At 39.3% G+C, this 19,189-nt stretch overlaps 1 protein-coding gene across 7 annotated transcripts in view; it reads right to left on the bottom strand.

Annotated features, from left to right (window-relative positions):
- Positions 1 to 19,189, bottom strand: part of Hmcn1 (hemicentin 1) — a 469,150-nt gene that overhangs the window by 165,366 nt on the left and 284,595 nt on the right. For all 7 annotated transcript variants that reach the window (XM_039090457.2, XM_039090458.2, NM_001271292.1 and 4 more), the window contains 5 exon segments: positions 18,856 to 19,025; positions 17,347 to 17,501; positions 13,577 to 13,700; positions 1,537 to 1,638; positions 389 to 565 (listed from right to left, as the gene is read on the bottom strand). In XM_039090457.2, the coding sequence (XP_038946385.2) occupies positions 389 to 565; positions 1,537 to 1,638; positions 13,577 to 13,700; positions 17,347 to 17,501; positions 18,856 to 19,025 (728 nt within the window).

Raw genomic sequence — 19,189 nt, forward strand, 5'->3', positions numbered from 1 at the left:
GAGAGAGAGAGAGAGATTGAGAGCACTTGTGTGTACACACATACCTTTCTCGATTGCATATGCTGCTATATTCCAATTGTCAATATCTCTTGAAATCATTTCTTTAATATCCATGAGTTGCATTAGCAAAGATGGTATTGTTATTAGCTGACAAAACCATCACTAATTATTTCAACAAGTAATCTAAAGTAATCAACAGTGTGTGAAACCTGGGCATTTTTAGTATATCAGGGATAAGAAAGTTTGCCAATTTTAGAGCACCGGATCTTTAAGTAAAACTATTAATAGCATAGTTCCATTGCTTACCCACATTATAGTTTGATAAGAGCATGTGGCCATTACCTATGTGGCCATTACCCAGTATGAACCTGAGCGCTGAAGCACTTACCATGAACTTGTAGGCTGTAAAACAATTCTGTAGCTCCAGCAGAGTTGATGGCTACACATTTGTAGATGCCAGCATCTGAGATCTGAGCACTTCCAATCTCAAGGATCTGCCCTCTCTTCAGGAAGGTTGCACTTGTGGAGCCTGCGAGTGGATGGCTGTCTTTGTACCATGTGAGAACTGAAGGGAGAAGGCGAGAAGTAAAAGATTTTCTCTCAAAATTCAATCAACTAAGTTGAATCTGAAGTAAATATATTAAGAGGTGTCTAACTAAATAATGCTCTATTCTTATACTTAATCCTTGAGTTAAAATGTCCTGCACATCTCTTGAGAGTTGACTTCTTGTTTTTGTTTTATTTATTTTTATTTATATGAGTACACTGTAGCTGTCTTCAGACACAATGGAATAGTTCATTGGATCCCATTACAGATGGTTGTGAGCCACCATGTGGTTGCTGGGAATTGAACTCAGAACCTCTGGAAGTGCTCTTAACCTCTGAGCCATCTCTCCATTTTTAAGAGATGATAATTCTAAGAAAACTGTTGAATCCAGCGAATGAGTTCTGAAATTGAACCAATCAAAAGTACTGTTTGTATTATTTCTAATATGTCGATAGTACTTGAAGGTAGATTTCTTAGCCTATCCCATTACTTTATTGTGCATTTCCTACAAAATTGTTGACATGTCAAGTCAAAACCATCTACCATGCACAATCCTGGATTCTATAATTTTTACATATTGTTAAGAATAGCCTAGAAGTGACAGAGTGATGTAGACCAAAGTGACCGGAGCATGAGAAAGACCAGGATTGAGGAGCAGCTTGGTTTATTCATCACCACTAATATGCTCTTTAAAATATACAAATATTTTTTCAAAATACACAGACATACATTAGCCTGATAAGTTTTGTGATCACAAGAAAGACAGGATGCTAAGTCATTTGCATATTTGTACACTAAGTAGAACAATTCTTTCATGCATTTAAAGGCTATTAAACATTCAAAAATATGCTCTAAGTAATGAGGATATCACTTGACGTATACTCTATCACTTTTATTTCTTCCAAACTGGTATATTATACTCATACTGATCTTGCCACGCTCAGAAACATCAGGCGTTAGTCAGTTGCAGAGAGTCAACGTAAACATACCAGGAACAGGACTGCCTGTGGCTTTACACTCCAGCTGAATGGGGTTGTTCACCACCACGCTCTCGTTCAGCATCTTCCCGCCATCATCCAGGCTGGGGGGTTCTGCAAGGCCCAAGCATACGATGAGGTCACACAAATATGATATTTAAAGTGAAATTGTTTTCTTGGTGGAAATGGCATGTTTCCCTCTTCCTCATACAGTTGCTGCCATTTGGAACAAAAAAAAGTATACTATTAAAGAAAATTGAAAAACAGATAAAAACTTTATAGATGGTTCAGGGTCACCTATTTGTGATCAGACAGGAAAAAGCTTTGGGTTATAGATTACTAGTGTAGTGAAAGAATGTTGAGCAGGTGAGAGAGACTGTCTCCTAGGAACGTCAGACGCCACATCCATAAAATGTCACCAACATGTCTACTTAAACATGAGATGAACAAGGGCACCAAATAGACATGACATGCCTGTGTGAACGAGGGAAAGCCCAAAAGGCCTCAACCCCACACGAAGAGCCACAGGCAGCTAAGAAATGCTGAGGGCAGGAGAAACAGTCATCTCTAGGGGAGAGAGCACCGATTGGTTATCCTGTGCCCCGTGGTCAGCCCTGAAAAACGTACATACAAGTAATATCATACAGATAGAGACGGTTACATTTAGAAATATTTTTATATATTCATATACACACAGGTGGGTAGCAACAATTAATACAAAATAGGACATGAGTTTGAAGGACAACAAGAAGATGTGCATGGGAGGGTTTCCAGGGAAGAGATGAATGATACAATTATAGTATAGTCCTGAAATAAAGGAAGAAGAAACAAAGTTGAAGGTATACTTTTTAAGCTCAGCTCAGTGACTGAACTAAGAATGAATTTACTTTTGATATTAGACAATTTATGTGCCTGAAAATACCCAGTGTTATTCTGGAAAGGACTGCCCTAATACATTTTCTAAAAGTTAGAATAATTTTTGAGTGCCAATTAAAAGGGTTTTCTTTTTCATATACATCAAGAATGATTAAAAAATCTTCCACTTTTAAACAATCACGATTAGTGCTGTTGTAATTTTAAATTCTCGGAAAACAGGACTTTACAAAAGGAATAAAAACGGGGAATGTCAATATGATATTCCAGTAACAGTGCAAGAGGTTCAGAAAGAGTACCGGGCCTCTTCTTACTCAAAAACCAGATATAAACTAGCATTCAGAATTTGCAGAAATAATGCATTTTACAGGTTGGAATAAAATATCAGAGGTAAAATCCAACAAATAAATTGAGATTGCAATTTGAATCATTTAGGTTTTTTAATTGGTTAAAATTTTGTTTTGTTTTTTGTTTTTTAAGACAGGGTATCTCTGTATTCCTGACTCTTGTGGAACTCTCTCTGTAGATCAGGGTGGATTCAAACTCAGAGACCTGCCTGTCTCTGCCTCCCAAGCGCTGGGATTATAGGTGTGTCACCGTCACTTGATTTTAGTGATTTTTTTTTATTTTTATTTTTAAAAATGTTTTATTTTAAAAAGAAATTATTTCTTTTGCTTTAAAAGTACTTTTCTATTTATTCCACGTGAATGCAACACACACACACACAGTCAGACAGACACACACACATACACACATACATAGACAAACATACACATACTCACACACAGAAACACACAGACACACAGACATACACACATACCACACATACACACACATATACACACACACACACATACACACACACACAGACACACAGACAAACACACACACAGACACACACACACACACACACACACACACACACCAGACAGTTCTCAAAAAACATTAACCTGAAAAGCCAGCTGGAGTATGTCCAGACAACAATTGAACATTAGTGTATGACATATTAGTGTATAAAAAAATCATTAAGTATGGCAGAGCAACTTGCTTCATACTCATTAAAATGTATAAAACATCATGAATAACCCTTCATAATTACAATGTCTTATAGGTTGAGCAAATGCACAATTCTTAAAAAAATCACTTAGAAACCAACTTTATCATGAAACAAAAATAAAGTTATAATGGATTTTTAAAATATCAAATTACTCATACAGGTTTATATATTTGTGCAAATAGTTGAAGCTACTGAAGAATATATATTCTTTTTACAAAGGCCTCTAGTACATTAAGTCACACAATAGTGGTCAGTAGAGTACATTTAGTGGAGTTACAATGATAGGAGGAGGAATTAATACCAAAAAGCATTAAACTATGTACATGAGATAAAACCCATTGAAGATGAAATTAAGATAAAAGTATATGTTTAGAAAAAAACCAGAAAGATGGATCTCAGAAGCTGCTGTCACTATCTCAGGGCACCACACAAGCAAACGCTTGAGCCCCCATCAATGTATTTCCAAGCATACATTATAAAGGAAATAAATGTTCCAAGCTTTCAACTCAAAACCTAGGAAGCAGCCAATCCAATTAACGAAGAGGCTGAGAATAAAACCTCTTAGTTTATCGTAATTAATGTATCATAATAAAGCAAGAAGCCGAGACTGTCACCAAAGAAAACAAATGAAAATTGAGAGGCAAGAAGGTTTAAATTTATTATGTGATAAGTTTATAATGAAGTCTGCTTCGGAGGGGAATCCCTTCTCGAGGCAGATATCTGTCCCTCTCGGGGTTTCAACTCACCCTAGAACCCCCTTCTTCACTCCCACAACTCCATTTGCAGCCGTGTAGCTTAACATAGTCTCCTCTTCTGTTTAACTGTGTCATTGTTTCTGTTTTGTACATCAAGGCCGGGTTACCAGTCCAGTGTTTGAGACTGAACAAGGATGTGAGCACGGCTGCCACGGCTACCAGGTTTTCCAACCATCAAAAGACCAAGAGGCAGTGCATGGTACATTCCTTACCGCGCCCACTGAAACACTCGCTTGGAGCCTTCTGGACTGAAGCGCTTGCTGAAGCCTCTGACAGTCACAGCTGCTACAATAAAACACTGCTGGCAATCAGAGGCACGAGGGCTGTGGAGTGGCCTGGGCCCTTCTTATTATCAATAGAGAGCTTAAATAGAAAACGATTGGATCTCACTGAGAATGACAGAGGAAGGTCTTGGGAAATCCACTCCTCAATTAGAGAAATAATAACATTGGAAACTTTACCAAAAAAAAAAAGATTTAGCTATTTCAGAATTTAGAAAATTAACCAAAGATGTGTAACCACTCAGAAGTCAAGTGTTTAATCAAGAAAAACAAACAAGGCCAACCTCATTAAAGATGGTGAACTTGTGGCATTTTAACTCAACCCATTCCCACCATTCACCCCAGTGAATCCAAGCTTAAAAACAATTAGTCTTAGCTTGAGAGATGGCTCAACAGTTAAGAGCACACGTTCTTACAGAGGTTTAGGGTTGAGTCCCATCGTTTACACAGTGATTTATAACCGTCCCTAACTGCAGATTCAGAGGATGCCCATGTTATTTTTGAGTTCCAAGGGTATGGACAAGCAATTGGTGTATACCTATATATGCAGGCAAAGCACTCACACACATGAAATGAGAAAAAAGAAGTCTAAAGAATTAAAAGCAAAATCAAAAAATGGAGCAGAGATTGAAGGAAAGACCATCCAGTGACTGGTACAACTTGGGATCCATCCCATGCACAGGCACCAAACCCTGACACTATTACTGATGCCATGTTGTGCTTGCAGACAGGAGCCTAGCATGGCGGTCCTCTGAGAGGCTCTACCAGCAGCTGACTAAGACAGATGTAGGTAAGCAAGCATTGGGCTGAGGTCAGATAACCCTATGGAAGAGTTAGGGGAAGGACAGAAGGAGTTGAAGGGGATGGCAACCCCATAGGAAGACCAACAGAATCAACTAATCTGGACCTCTCAGAGCTCTCAGAGACAAAACCACCAACCAAAGAACATACATGGGCTAGTCCATGGCCCATGACACATACATAGTAGAGGACTGCCTTGTCTGGCCTCAGTGGGAGAGGATGTACCTAATCCTGTAGAAACTGGATGCCCTAGGAAAGGGGGATGTTGGGGAGGTTGTGAGGTAGGGGGTGGGTTGGGTATCACCCTTTCAGAGGCAAAGGGGAAGGGAGTGGAGTGAAGAACTCTGGGAGCGGGGACCACGAAGTGGGGACAAGGAAAAGGGCAACAGTTAGAATATAAATAAATAAGATAATTTCATTTAAAAAAAAATCCAAAACCAAATAGCCCACACTCAGTAAATCACTAGGGTAAATACCAAAATGGACTGCGTAGATTTGGAGCTAATAAAAAACTTTACTTGGGAGCTTGGCGAGATGATTCGGTAGCTAAGACTGCTCTTCCAAAGGACCCTGGGTTCCATTCCTGGCACCCACAATGGGGGCTCACAACCACCTCTAACTCCAGTTCCAGAGGATCTTACACCCTTTTCTTCCCCTGTAGACTCCAGGCATGCATATGGTGCACAGACATGCATGTAGGCAGAACACTCAAACTCATTAAATAAAATGATATAAAAATTAAACTCTATCATTCCAGAACAGCTGCTATCGTTTGTTCTAGAAATCGTTTGCAGGATTTGCTGTTATTTAACTAGAGTAGAATATGCTTAGTGCAAACTTCTCTCAAGGGTATTTTAATTTCGTATAAACAGCGTTTATTTGATTTGTTCACAGAGGTCACTAAATTACTTTCTGTTGCTTCTACAGTAAATCATGGTAAGCCCGCTAGCTTACAGCTAGGCAGAACTGCAAGTCAAAAGTTCAACATAGCCTCCTTGGGTGCAAACAAAGGTGCCAACACAGCTGAATTCCTCTCTGGGGAAGGATGAGAGGAGAAGCTCGCTGTTCCTTTAGCTATTCCGAATTCTACAAGCCATCTGAATTACGTGGTTTCCAGCCATCTTAATCCCATTGGAACTAGTCACATCAGATGGAGATTATACACACGTCTTCTACCTTTAATGATCCTCATGATTACATTGGAACTAGTCAAATAAGACGGAGATTATACACGTCTTCTACCTTTAATGGTCCTGATGATTACATTAGACCCTTCCAAGTAATCAGGGATACATTTCCCCCACTTGAAATACAGGTGATTAGGGTTGGGGATTTAGCTCAGTGGTAGAGCGCTTGCCTAGGAAGCACAAGGCCCTGGGTTCGGTCCCCAGTTCCGAAAAAAAGAACCAAAAAAAAAAAGAGAAATACAGGTGATTAATAGCTCTAATTTTTTCTTCCAACTTAATTTCCCTTTAATATATGAATTCCCACAGTCACAGTTGTCAGAATCAGAGGATGGACATTTGGATGTGTGTCAGGAACTACACTCTCACTACACAAACAAGACGCAACCAGAAAAGTCTGGGCAGTGACAACTGTAAAAACCACAGAGGCACGAGGATAGGATGTTCGGAACAGTCATACTGCATTATTTTAAATGGCTTTTCAACAAAAACTAAGATATACAAGGAACACAGAGCACGGGCATCCACAGAGCACAAAGCAGAAGAGTCTCTTTTCTTGGAAATCCAGGTATTGAATTTAGAAGACTACATTTTACATTAGCTATCTGTTTAGAATCATGGAAAGTGCTTGGAGAGATAAATGAAAGAAAAAATAGAACTTTATGAAACACAGAGGGCCAACGAAGGGGCAGGGTTGATCTAAAAAGTTAAGTAGGAACTCTGGAATCCCAAAATTCACTAAGGGCTCAACAGCATCTTTGAGAAGCATGTTGGAAGAAATAGACAGTGGATCTGAAGATAGTGAGATCATCCAGGTTTAGAAGAAAAATATATGAAAGATGAACTGATCTTGTGAGGTGTGTAAGACGTTATCAAACATGCCAGGAGTTCTTGAGAACTGGAGAGAGAAACTGTTCAGAAGACTAATTTACAGAAAGACTGGCTAAATCTTCCCCAAGTCTGAAGAGAAACAATTGTTTTTATATCCCATAAACAACACTAGTTTTCATACTTGATGAGCTTAACAAACTCCTATTTGAAAAACATCAAAGAAATGTATAATATAACCAAACTGTTTCAAACCAAATGTGATTAAAAAAACAAATCTTAAAGCCAGCATGGGGAAAATGACTTATCATGTATGAGGTAAATCCAGCAGCTGACTTCCCATCAAAATACTTGGAGACTTAAAGGCAGTGGGCTAACAAATTATCGGACTGAGAGAAAGAGACTAGCAGCAAAGAGCTCACTAGCCTCAAATCTGTCCTTTGGCATGTAGGATTTCCCTAGGTAAGCAAAACAACAAAGTCTCAAAAAGTGCAATGCTAGCCCAGGTCCCACAAGAAATGCTAAAACAAAAAAATTCCAGTGTGGTAATTAATATGCAGGAATAAATTAGGGACACTGGTAAAGTTAACAAAGCAGATAAGGATAAAAGACAGTAAAAACTATAAATTTGGAGTATTTTCTTTTCTTATTCATATAAATGAAAATACCAGGGAAAAATAATAGTCAATTAGGTTGGCTGGCAGATGATGGAAAGGAAGGGGAAGAAAAACAGAGTTGCATAGAAACAAAAATCATACACAACTAAACTAAACCGCTACTAACTGAAGACATTATTATTTGAGAATATTATTATTCAGATAGATGCGAGTTATAACCCTCAGTGTACACACTATAAACAAAACTAAAATATATGCCTTAAGAATCTATACCATTGGTCACTCCGAGGAAGGTAACACCGTTTATGTGAAAACACAGCCATTTCCCCAAGCTGTCTCTTTCTTTTACCCAGGGTTTTGGCTATATTAAAAATATTCTCACAGTAAACTCTAACTTTGCTTCAAAAAATCATGTTATTATAAATATATACATGTAAAAAACAGAGTCCCAACATGCATTGAGAAAAGGAAAACTATCATTAAAAATCAAAGACATCAATATCTTCCTTTGAAGAACACACAGAAATAAGGTAACAAACAAATGAGGAAGATATGTGAAGTTGTCAGCTGGATACCTCACATGTGCATACAGGTGACTCCACCTGTACATATATGTACATACATATGTCATACACACGCATGCGTGCACGCACATGCACACTCCACTCAGAAAGCTGAAGGCCAAAGGCCCCTATCCAGCATGCACTTTGGTTGTGGTTAGCATCCCAGGATGATAAGAAATTTGGTCTGGGGCCGTACCATCCCGAACACACGTGATCTTGTCTGATCATATGCCTGAAAAAGTACCAGGCTGTCTCCAGAAGCTTGTGATGATCCTTTATCTCAAGTCAAAGAGAGTAACATCATAAAGTCATACAATATTCACAAGTAAAACCCAATGTCTCTATCTAATATTAGAGATAAAAGTGAAAGCAATATAAATAAATATTTTCTCTATAGCATTTGCATGCTATATTGTCTGGATTTAGGGGGCCGCTGTTCTGTGAGGGTGAGTGCTACTCGCTTCACTGTTTTCTCTTCATTTATTTCTTCTCCACAAACTGCATGTACACACCATGCCAAAACCACAGTACCTTCTTGAAACATCGTGAGCTGGACTCTGTCTAGTCTTTCAGCCATTTGGGGCATAAACTGACTATGTGAACTCCTGGTTAAGTCTGAATTAGTTCAAACTGATATAAAAGTGACTTTTGTGATTTAATGTCCCCCTATTCACTGACAGTTGAAAACAGAGGAAATAAATTAATCCACACTGAAAACATAGTTCAGCAGAATCCTGACCTTAACTTAGCCATGAAGAAAGAAGCAGAGCAGTTCCCTAGAACATTCCCAAGTCTCCACAAGGCCACAGGCAAGCTATTAAACAAAACACAGAAATGATAGAGAAACCTTGTTTGAGTGGGTGTTAGCAGATGTTAGCCAAGTGAATACTTTTAAAATATAAAATAAAAATAAGGAGTCCTCCTAATGTTTTTATGAGGCAACTAATACAGACACAAAAGGGTTTCTAGCCAATGGGAAAGGCAGCAGCCCTGTAGCATCGTTGTTGAAGAAGCACGGGAGACGGGCCAGGAGTCAAACATGTGTTTTGCCAAAAACGGTCCTCCTGCTACCATTTACAGATGCTGACTGGAAGACAGGCACTGAGCAAAGACTTTCATGTGTCATCCTTTGAGGTCACTGAAACCTCAAACGACCCTCAGACTACACGGAGTGACCATTATCTCTCCTACCTTACAGATGAGGCCCCTTACCTTTGAGAAGTCACATCTAAGCTTATAGACATTAGGTGACCATATAAGACCAACATTTGAAGCCCATCCCTTTTCACTACAACATTCTATTTCTTCTGGGTTTATCACCTTGGCTAATTTTTTTCCCATAGGAAATAATTACGTGCAGATGAAATGAATGCTTTCATTATTAGACTTCAAATATCTACTTGTTTGTAGAAACATCTGTCTCACTTGGCAAATATTTGGGGTTTAGATATAACTTCATAGTTTGGTCTGGAGAACAAAAACTTTCAGAATTATGAAACTTTTGATGATCAAAAAAAAGACCACCTACTGAGGGCTCCTGCTGTTTATAACAGGCAGACTCCATCCATGGAAAATTCCATGAGAATGTTCCTTGTCTCATGGTCATGGCTTCGTGATCTAGTCCAAGAGATCATGCCTCCTTCCTGCACTTATTTCAACTCTTGTTAATTTTTTTTACAATGATGGAGAAGAATAGAATCATCTAAGATATTTTTATGAGAAATGAAAGTATTGAGAAATTGCAATACTGAATATTGTAGATTGAACATTTCGTGTGACGACCGTAATAAATGCCTAGTTTTAGAGTGCAGTGAAAATCTATAAGGATTGGCTAAACAGACCTTAACTAACTGTGACTGCTGAGTTTGTTATGTAAGTTAATAAAGGAACAAAACTAATTGATTGCTTTTCTATATACTTTCTCAATTTTTCTTTCAGTTGGCTATGGTAAGAATTGGACATAGTATTTTGTAGCATTCACACAGTAAGAGAAAAAAGGGTATCATTTCTCCCTTATTCCAAGGAAATTAACTTCTATGACTGAGCTATTTATGAAGTCAAATTTGTATCTACAGTAATTGGAGAGACCAAGTCCAAAGAATATGCAATTGTTTCAATATGTGCATCTTTAAGCAATTTCTTTCAAAACCTATTTTACATAGTTCTTCATATTTCACTAGATTGTTCTGTCAAGCTCTGAGGTCTATTCAAAGTCTTTCATTAATTAATTTCTAAGAAATTCTTATATTTTCACATCTCTAATTATCATCATGAGTATTAATATATGCACAGTAGAAGAAAGATTCAAGTTTGGAGCCTCAGGCTTCCAATGGGGACGTTGCTGTCCTCAGCGCCAAGAAGAGACACAGCTTTTGTCCAGATTCCAGGCACAAGCATGTAGACAACCACTTCCTCCAGGTTAATCATTACAAACCCACTTCATCATTATTCTCTGCTCAGGGAGATGAGCTGTTATCCAGACAAATGGATATCACAGCAGATGGGATGTTTTAAGCTCTTGCTCGAGCTTACCTCTCTGTCGTGATTTGTGTGAGGGAGGTAGTGCCTTGTTCTCCGTCTCATTTGGCAATCTCCTCTAAGCCTTCTCAGAGGCTAGGCCCTGTTTCTCTTTCTCTGCACATGAGCTCAGATGGCTCCCACTTGCTTTCCTTCTCTCTGACGATGCTCATGAAGATGTGCACCCAAGTAGTCTCCTGACAGCTGACACTTGGCATCCACCTTCAGACTGTCCATCTACAAACCTGTATTTTAGTTAGGAACCTTCTCTTTTCTTTTGTTGCTTTTTATTATACTCTAAATAAATATTTTCACCGGCATATAATAATAGGCTTCATGATGACATTTTCATATATATATATATATATATATATATATATATATATATATATATGCACCATTGTACTTTGTTCTTATTTGCTGAAGAATTTAATTTCTTTTAGGGACTCAAGTTTTCAGTTTTTCTGGAATATACTGGGAAAGCTGTATAGGATTCTTTACTGTTTGACTCAGTTTTGTCCAAATACTGCCATTCTATTTGTGCCAGGAAGACGGAAGGGAGTTGAGAAAAGGAAAAACTACAGGACACATACAATTTGGCAACTCCTGAATGCAAGCAGAAAGTCGAGTTGCTTGAGACAGCTGTCAAGGAACACTGGGAGGGCGGAAACAGATCTATGTAAAACTTCATAAATTAAAGGCACCCAGAAGGCCAGCAGTGTCTGGGTTCTCAGACTCTCAAGGATATGGAGCCAATTAGAAGTGGGTTACTTTTTGATATTATCTTTCAAATTAATTATTCTTAAGGAGCACGTTTATATGTGCAAATGTGTTCATAGTGAGTCTTCCTCTTTGATGAACTATGAACAGAAGAAATTAGTTATAGAAAACATTTAGGGAACAAACTATTTTTGCTGGCTCGCTCACTCAAATAAAAGAAAATGTGTAAAGAAACAAATTAGAACAATTCAATGACGCATTGGCATTTCAAAAAAATCATTCAGTCTACTCTATGTGTGTCAAAAAATTTCAGCTACCTACTATGTACCTGGAATTAAATTAGGTCCTAGAATGTTATTACAGGCTGGATCCTTTGATAAATGTGGGATGAATATATGAATAAGTGAACACCTAAAGAAATAAAAAGCTGGACGAACCACATGACTGAATTAAAATGAACAATATGTATGTGGAGAGGTCAAAGCACTTCTGCAGAAGTGCAGACCTCTGGAGAACCAAAGTCTTCTATTCAATCTTCTGTCTTCCAGGTTTACAGTGCAGCCATGATGTTGATGACATGCTCTACTGACAACCAGAGACTTTATGAAAGCACACAGGAGAAGATTCTGAGTCAAGAGTGGCTCCAATTCACAAAATAAAAATCTTGCAAGAAAATTGTAGACAAAGTTGAGGCTCAACCCTGATACTTCATCTTTTTTAACAAAATCTTCCATAGAGGATTATTGTTTAATGTGACAGGAATCATTTTAAACCATTGAAGAATGGGGAGGTATCTCAGAGGGTAAAGAACTTGCCATGCAAGACGAGGAACTGAGTTTGGAGCTTGGCTCTGCAGAACCCATGTGAAAAGCTGGATGGGTGTGGCAGCCTATGGTCACCCCAGAGGAGGAGGACAGACACAGAGCAAACTGGCTAGCCAGACTAGCCTAAATGGCCAGCACAAGACTCTACCTGGACAAGTAAGGTGGCAAGCAATTGGGAATGACACCTGCCATCAACCTTATATGTAGAATAGATACATGTGCATGCACTCTCTCTCTCTCTCTCTCTCTCTCTCTCTCTCTCTCTCTCTCTCTCTCTCTCACACACACACACACACACACACACACACACATACACACACACACACGTGCACATACACTCATAAAAATTTGAACATCCTATTTAACAGCCCGAAAACTGAAGACATTTATTTTTTATAGCATATATATTATGCTATAAAAAATCAACTAGTTTTTTTCCATATAGACAAAACTAAACATTTTCTTTCTACGTTTGGAACTTAGAGGAACTTTGTGTTCCCTCTTCTCCTGTGCTTCCCAACCAGCCATTAAAGAGTCATAAAGGTGGGAATACTGGCAACTACTTATAATCCTACTGGCTTTGGAGGTAGAGATAAGCAGGTCTCCAGGGCTGTCTGACCTGGCCTGGCCTAATCAGCAAGTACCAGGCCTGGTGAAAGAACCTATCTCAAAAAACAGGGTGGTTTAGGAAAATGGCCACATTTTATAGGCTTAGTATGTGTATGTGTTGATCAATAATTACAGAAGAGGTCATGAGGGAATGGGAGGGCATGGGAGGGAGGGAAAGGAGGGGTGCATTGATATGAATATAAGATACTCAAAAACTTAAAACATCTTAATAATAATGATGATGATGATGACTACGACGGTGATGACGATAATCACAAGGTGGATGGCACAGGAGAAATGACACTGGCAGTTGACCCGTGACTTTTATATATGTGTTTGCTCACATGTATGCACACCCTCACCTGCATGCACTCACACACATGCATACACACATGCAAGAGAGAACCATAAATATACTCTTACCATGCACATGCAATTGGGTGTGCTGATGTGCTTCTCCAGCTGCATTGGTAGCCACGCATGTGTATCTACCAGCGTCTTCCAAAAGAGCCTTGGCAATCTGTAGAACTCTACCAGAAGACTGTATCTAATTGGGAACAGAAAGCATGGCAGGATTTTACGTTTAGATTTAAAAACATTCACGGAGATAGAAAAGTTCATTTAAACGTGTAGTGTTTACTTGTAGTGTTATTTCTTAATTAACTCAATATATGAGGGTCAGAGAACTTCATTTTGAATATGGAATAGGCTAACTTGCTTTTAAAAACTTAATCTTATTCGTTTGAAGACTCAAAATAAAACAACTTAAGGCTGGCCTGCTGGTGTAATCATAAAACCCCATTGAATAAGAGAGCAGACTATAAAGCATGTGATGAAAATTTAAACTCTCCAAAAAAAAAAAACATGACCACATTTATGTAACACTTCATAAATGGTTTTAAGGCAACAATCCTTTTTGATGAAATTGTTACAGGGGCCAGAAAAACTGTAAAAGTTATAAAATATGAATAATAGGAATGCCGATAAATTCTTTCTTTCTCCTCTCTTAAATCCATTGCAGCCAGACCTTTGCCACTTTAAAGCTGGTGAATCAGAGGTCATCATTTTAAAACTGATTATTCCATTGTCACCAATGACATCTAATCACATTGCCCAGTAGTCTCTGCATTTAAATATATAGTCTCTCTTTCCATCCATAGCATTGGTGTCCTGACTTCTTTTGCTCTTTTAAAAGGTTGGTTTGTTTATTTATTTATTTATTTATTTATTTATTTATTTATTATATATGAGTACACTATAGCTGTCTTCAGACACATCAGAAAAGGGCATCAGATCCCATTACAGATGGTTGTGAGCCACCATGTGGTTGCTGAGATTTGAACTCGAGACCTCTGGAAGAGCAGTCAGTGCTCTGAACCACTGAGCCATCTCTCCAGCCCATGTCCCGACTTCTTGATGGTCTGTACTCACTGGGCATTAAGGATAGAGTATTCCATCATTCTTACTCTCAGGTTCTCCTAGGACATTACAGAAACTGCTTCCTCTTTCTGATACACGAGCATGAATCCCAACTCTTTAGAGTTTTTAATCCAATCCCATGACTTTGGTTAAAACAAACAAATGAACACAAAGCACACATCTGAATGTCCAGCCTCATCCTCTGCCGGTCTCCTCAGCTCTACATTCAGTCTTAGGAGAGGTTAATGTGCGAACTGCCCAGAACTAAGTTTGTAAACTATTCCCTCATATTCCTAAAACTGACTTGTCGTTGGCTTTTCCCAGTCTTGCTTAATGGCGCCCACAATTTTTCCAGTCATCTGGGTTTTGGCGCCCATGTTGACTTCTATTAATTATACCACAGCCATGTGTCTCGGGTCTCCTGTTTTCCACGTTCACCACCACCGTGGGATTATGATCGCTTCTTAACTGATGTTCCAGTGTCTCCAACCTCCCCAGTTGTTAATCTATCTTACACACTGTTGCCAGAATAATTTATTTAAGATGGAAATTTGATCCCTTCCCTAGTCTGCTTTCAAACCTCATTCATGGCTCCCCACTTTGCCCAGGAGGAAATCTGAACTCAACCATAGCCCTCCAGGCTTACTGCATTCCAACCCCAAATGGTCTCTCCACGGTCCCAAGTGAATTCCCAGTTAACCTATTTTCCAGTCAGGCTGCACCATCAAGCTAAGCAGTACACTTATACGTGTGTTTTTCACCCCTACAATTTTGCACCTGGCTTTTAATGTCACAACATCTCGACACCTTCACTGGCTTGATTTTCTCTCATCTTTCCTTTTAGTTCTTTATTCTTTGGGTTAACTTATTTGTGCCCAAAGTTTGAAATATAAAAAGTATGTCAATATTTCTAGCCATACCATTCTGTTGCTCTCCACGACCACTGACAATGACCCACTGACATGTCCACTATCTCCCCCAGTGTATCTCAAACTGGTGGGAACTCCAGAAGCCTGAAATTAAAATCACAATACTTTCCCCTATGCTCCCCCATGCATCTCATTTCATTGGTAGTCAGTGTTATCTCTGTAATGATGTAGTTTAGAGTCTCAGGAGCTTTCCTTACACATCCCCTGTGCCTCTCATCTTTCATAAGCTACCTTTCATCAATCTTCAATGACTCCATATTGCATTAAATTATCCTCTTCTCTGTAACTACTATACAGTATCAAATTCCTACCTCTGTCTCCTAGAGGAAGGCCAATTGGACCTAAGTGCTTTGGCATATCATCTCTTAGCTCACCAACTTAATTTTTCAGGAAGGATGCAAGTTAATTTCAGTCATGTCCTGACATAGCTGTGACTTCACTAAGGATGGGCCGTGTAAACGATGACACATACTTTCATGTCCAAGTGTGCCCTAGGCTACATAATCTGGGTTTGTGGAGGTATACTATGGTGTTTATTCAGTGAAGAAAGTGCTGGAATATGCCTTGCTTTCTACATATTCTCCTTGTTAAGTAGTGTGTGTGACTGTACTTAACATGTAAACCTGCTCATCTCGCTCCTCACTTCAAACTCTTGGGGCCTCCAGTTGCCTTTGCAAAGATAAGGCAATTAGTATTGTGCAAGTGGTTTTGAAACTCTCCACTGCTGTAAGCCAACACCCCTCTTCCTTTCCTCTCCTCCTCAGATCCTGAAGAGGGAGCACACACTCCTTAACATGCTCGTCTATACTCACACTCTCAGTGGTGCTTTTCTGTCCCACTTGATCCTATGCATTCTTTAGAATTATGCTCAAAGGCTTTCCTCAGCTAGTCTGCACCTCACAATATTTTCTGTTTAATATAGTCACTCACTTTAAATTCTGTTAGTGTGACAAGCCTCTCACACTCTCTCTCTCTCTCTCTCTCTCTCTCTCTCTCTCCTTCTCCCTCTCCCTCTCCCTCTCCCCCTCTATCTCTGTGCGTGTCTGTCTGTCTGTCACTCTCTGTCTTTCTGTCTCTGTCTGTCTCTCTGTCTCTCTGTCTCTCTGTCTCTCTCTCTGTCTCTCTCTCTGTCTTTCTCTCTGTCTCTCTGTCTCTCTCTCTCTCTCTCTCTCTCTCTCTCAGATAAGCAATCACATACCTAAACTGTATCTGAAGTCTGTGTCCAGAGTTTTTCTTTCATACAGAGGTGTACATTTAATTCTACCAGATATGGAGCAGAATTAACATGCAAATAGATATCTATATTATTTCTATTAGAGAAAGAACTCAAGATAGGGATTCACTAGCTTGCTTAGAGCAGGCTCAAACTTGCTTTGTAAGCATGGTAGGCTAGAACATCAATCCTCCTGCTTCGGGCTCCTGAATCGCTGAGTATACTCACCCATCCCACCTGGTCTAGCTGTTTCTGATGTTTAAGTGTATCAATTAGTTAATACGGTTAGGAGTCTGTCATCTAATCAACTGTTAACCTAGTTTTCTATTCTTTAAATATTCACTAAAACATAATTAAATGCCAAGAGGGCACAGTCAGCATGTTAGAAATAATTTTCATTTATTTGATATCGACTTTAGAAGGCACGAATCAAAATCATCATACTAACTCCTATCGTAAAATCTCTGTCAGTCAGGTTATTCGATCCCATTAAGAAATGAAGGAAAACATATTTTAACCAACTTTCTGCCAACTGCATCCTCTAGGAAAATCTATAATTAAAGAAGATCAAGATGACTGATTTAGCAAGAGCTATAGAGTTGTCTGATTCTGACTCAGCGTCTTATACTCACTCTGAGGTTTCCTGGGGCAGTGTTCACAGGCTGGTCATCCTTCAACCATGTGATGGATGGGTTTGGGATGCCGTTGGCTATGCACTGCAAGCTGACTGGCTTGTATCTCACCACAGTCTTCTCAGGAAGGTCTGAGGACTTGATGGTTGGAGGAACTAGATGAAAAGATAGGCACGAGAGAATGAAAACCACAGCCAATGTTGTCACAGAACTCAAAGGATGTGTGAGGCTCCCGTCCTTATACAGGCCGCACAAAACAACTCTGGGGTTAGATAAAGAAAACTCTAAGCATAAAGCTGGGATATACATGTTGGATGGATCCAGAAGGAGATAGAGGAAGAAATGGGTGTGTGTGTGTGTGTGTGTGTGTGTGTGTGTGTGTGTGTGTGAGATCAAGTTATATAATATGCTTGTATAGAATTCTCAAAGGATTAATAAAAACATTTAAAATATGCTAAAGGACCTGAAGCTTTAACTTTTTAAAAATAATTTATTTCACAAGTAATGAGACAATGATGTCTTACGTTTAAATTATAATTTTTGGCCATTTTAGATAACGCTTATTCTTAGTTCTGAGTCTTAATTATTCAAATAACCAAAATGTCCATGCGGTTGCTGAGGCCTAGCATGTATGTTTAGCTCCTACCAACTGGCTTCTTTTCTCAATCGATAATTACCATCCATTTCTCTGAGGTGGCCTCATTAAACTAGTTTCGCATTGAAGCAGCATTTATGCCTTTGACTTTGTCTCTAGTAAGGCTCACCGAACCTGGGGTCATAAGGTGACTGACGCTGGGCTTGCCTTGCCAGTTAATTCTCTCTCAAGAATCTGGAATTGAGACTGTGGACTCGATTTGTTTGTGTTTAAATGTGGGACATGGAAAAACAAAATTTAAAAGAGAATCTACAGACACAGAAGGAGGAGTGTAGTTGACATCCACATATTCCTCTCCTGGGCACTCCAAATGGTTCTTCAGCTTCTGGTTCCAGTCCCTTCCTTCTCAAGTTCTGCTGGCAAGTGGGACACAGAATGCCCTGGCAGAGGTTTGTTCTTGTCATTAGACTCATGGCCACAGCCTTAACCAGCCAGCTCTGCGAATGTACTTATGTTCCTGGATCCTGCAATTGCACCTAAGCCTGGCTTCTGGAAAACACTGTTTATAATCATTCCTGCTTGGGTCAAATCCTTAAAGCTTGACATAACCCCATTTAGGGGAAGTCGCTGCCTTCCCCTTCTCTCATATTCTTTCTCCCTCTCCACCCTTTGACACCACATACAATAAATACACTTGCTAACACTGAACTTTTGTCTAACCAAATCCGCATGATACTTTGGTTGAATCTCTGCATCAGGGAAAGACTCTGCCCTATTAAACTATGGCTTCCCTTTTCACATTACTTTATACAACCCAAGACTTCTCCAGATGACTCTGTTCCCATCTGAATTAGACAATAAATAAAGGCCGGGGTGGGTTCAAATGTACCGCACCCATCTCGTCATCAGCGTACCGTGCACTGTCACTTCGAACTCCTTCCTGCGATCCCCTGCAACGTTTGTTGCCACACACTGGTACAGGCCTGTGTCTGACACTTGAGCCTGAGCAATAACCAGTTTGCGTCCACTTAGTAAGATCTTGAATCCATCTCGTTCATCAATTAACTGACCGCCTTTTAGCCACCTGTGGAAAAGGGCGAAAAGCAGTTTAGATACATATTGCATAAACATTTTCCTAGAGGTTATGTGCATGTTGTATGTATTGTCTGCCATTCATTTACCCAATCTCCTAATCAACTGCTATAAAATAAGATGGAGGAAAGAAATCAAAAGGAAATCATATCTAAG

The sequence above is a fragment of the Rattus norvegicus genome, chromosome 13 (assembly GCF_036323735.1).
Source record: "Rattus norvegicus strain BN/NHsdMcwi chromosome 13, GRCr8, whole genome shotgun sequence".
Taxonomy (NCBI): Eukaryota; Metazoa; Chordata; class Mammalia; order Rodentia; family Muridae; genus Rattus; species Rattus norvegicus.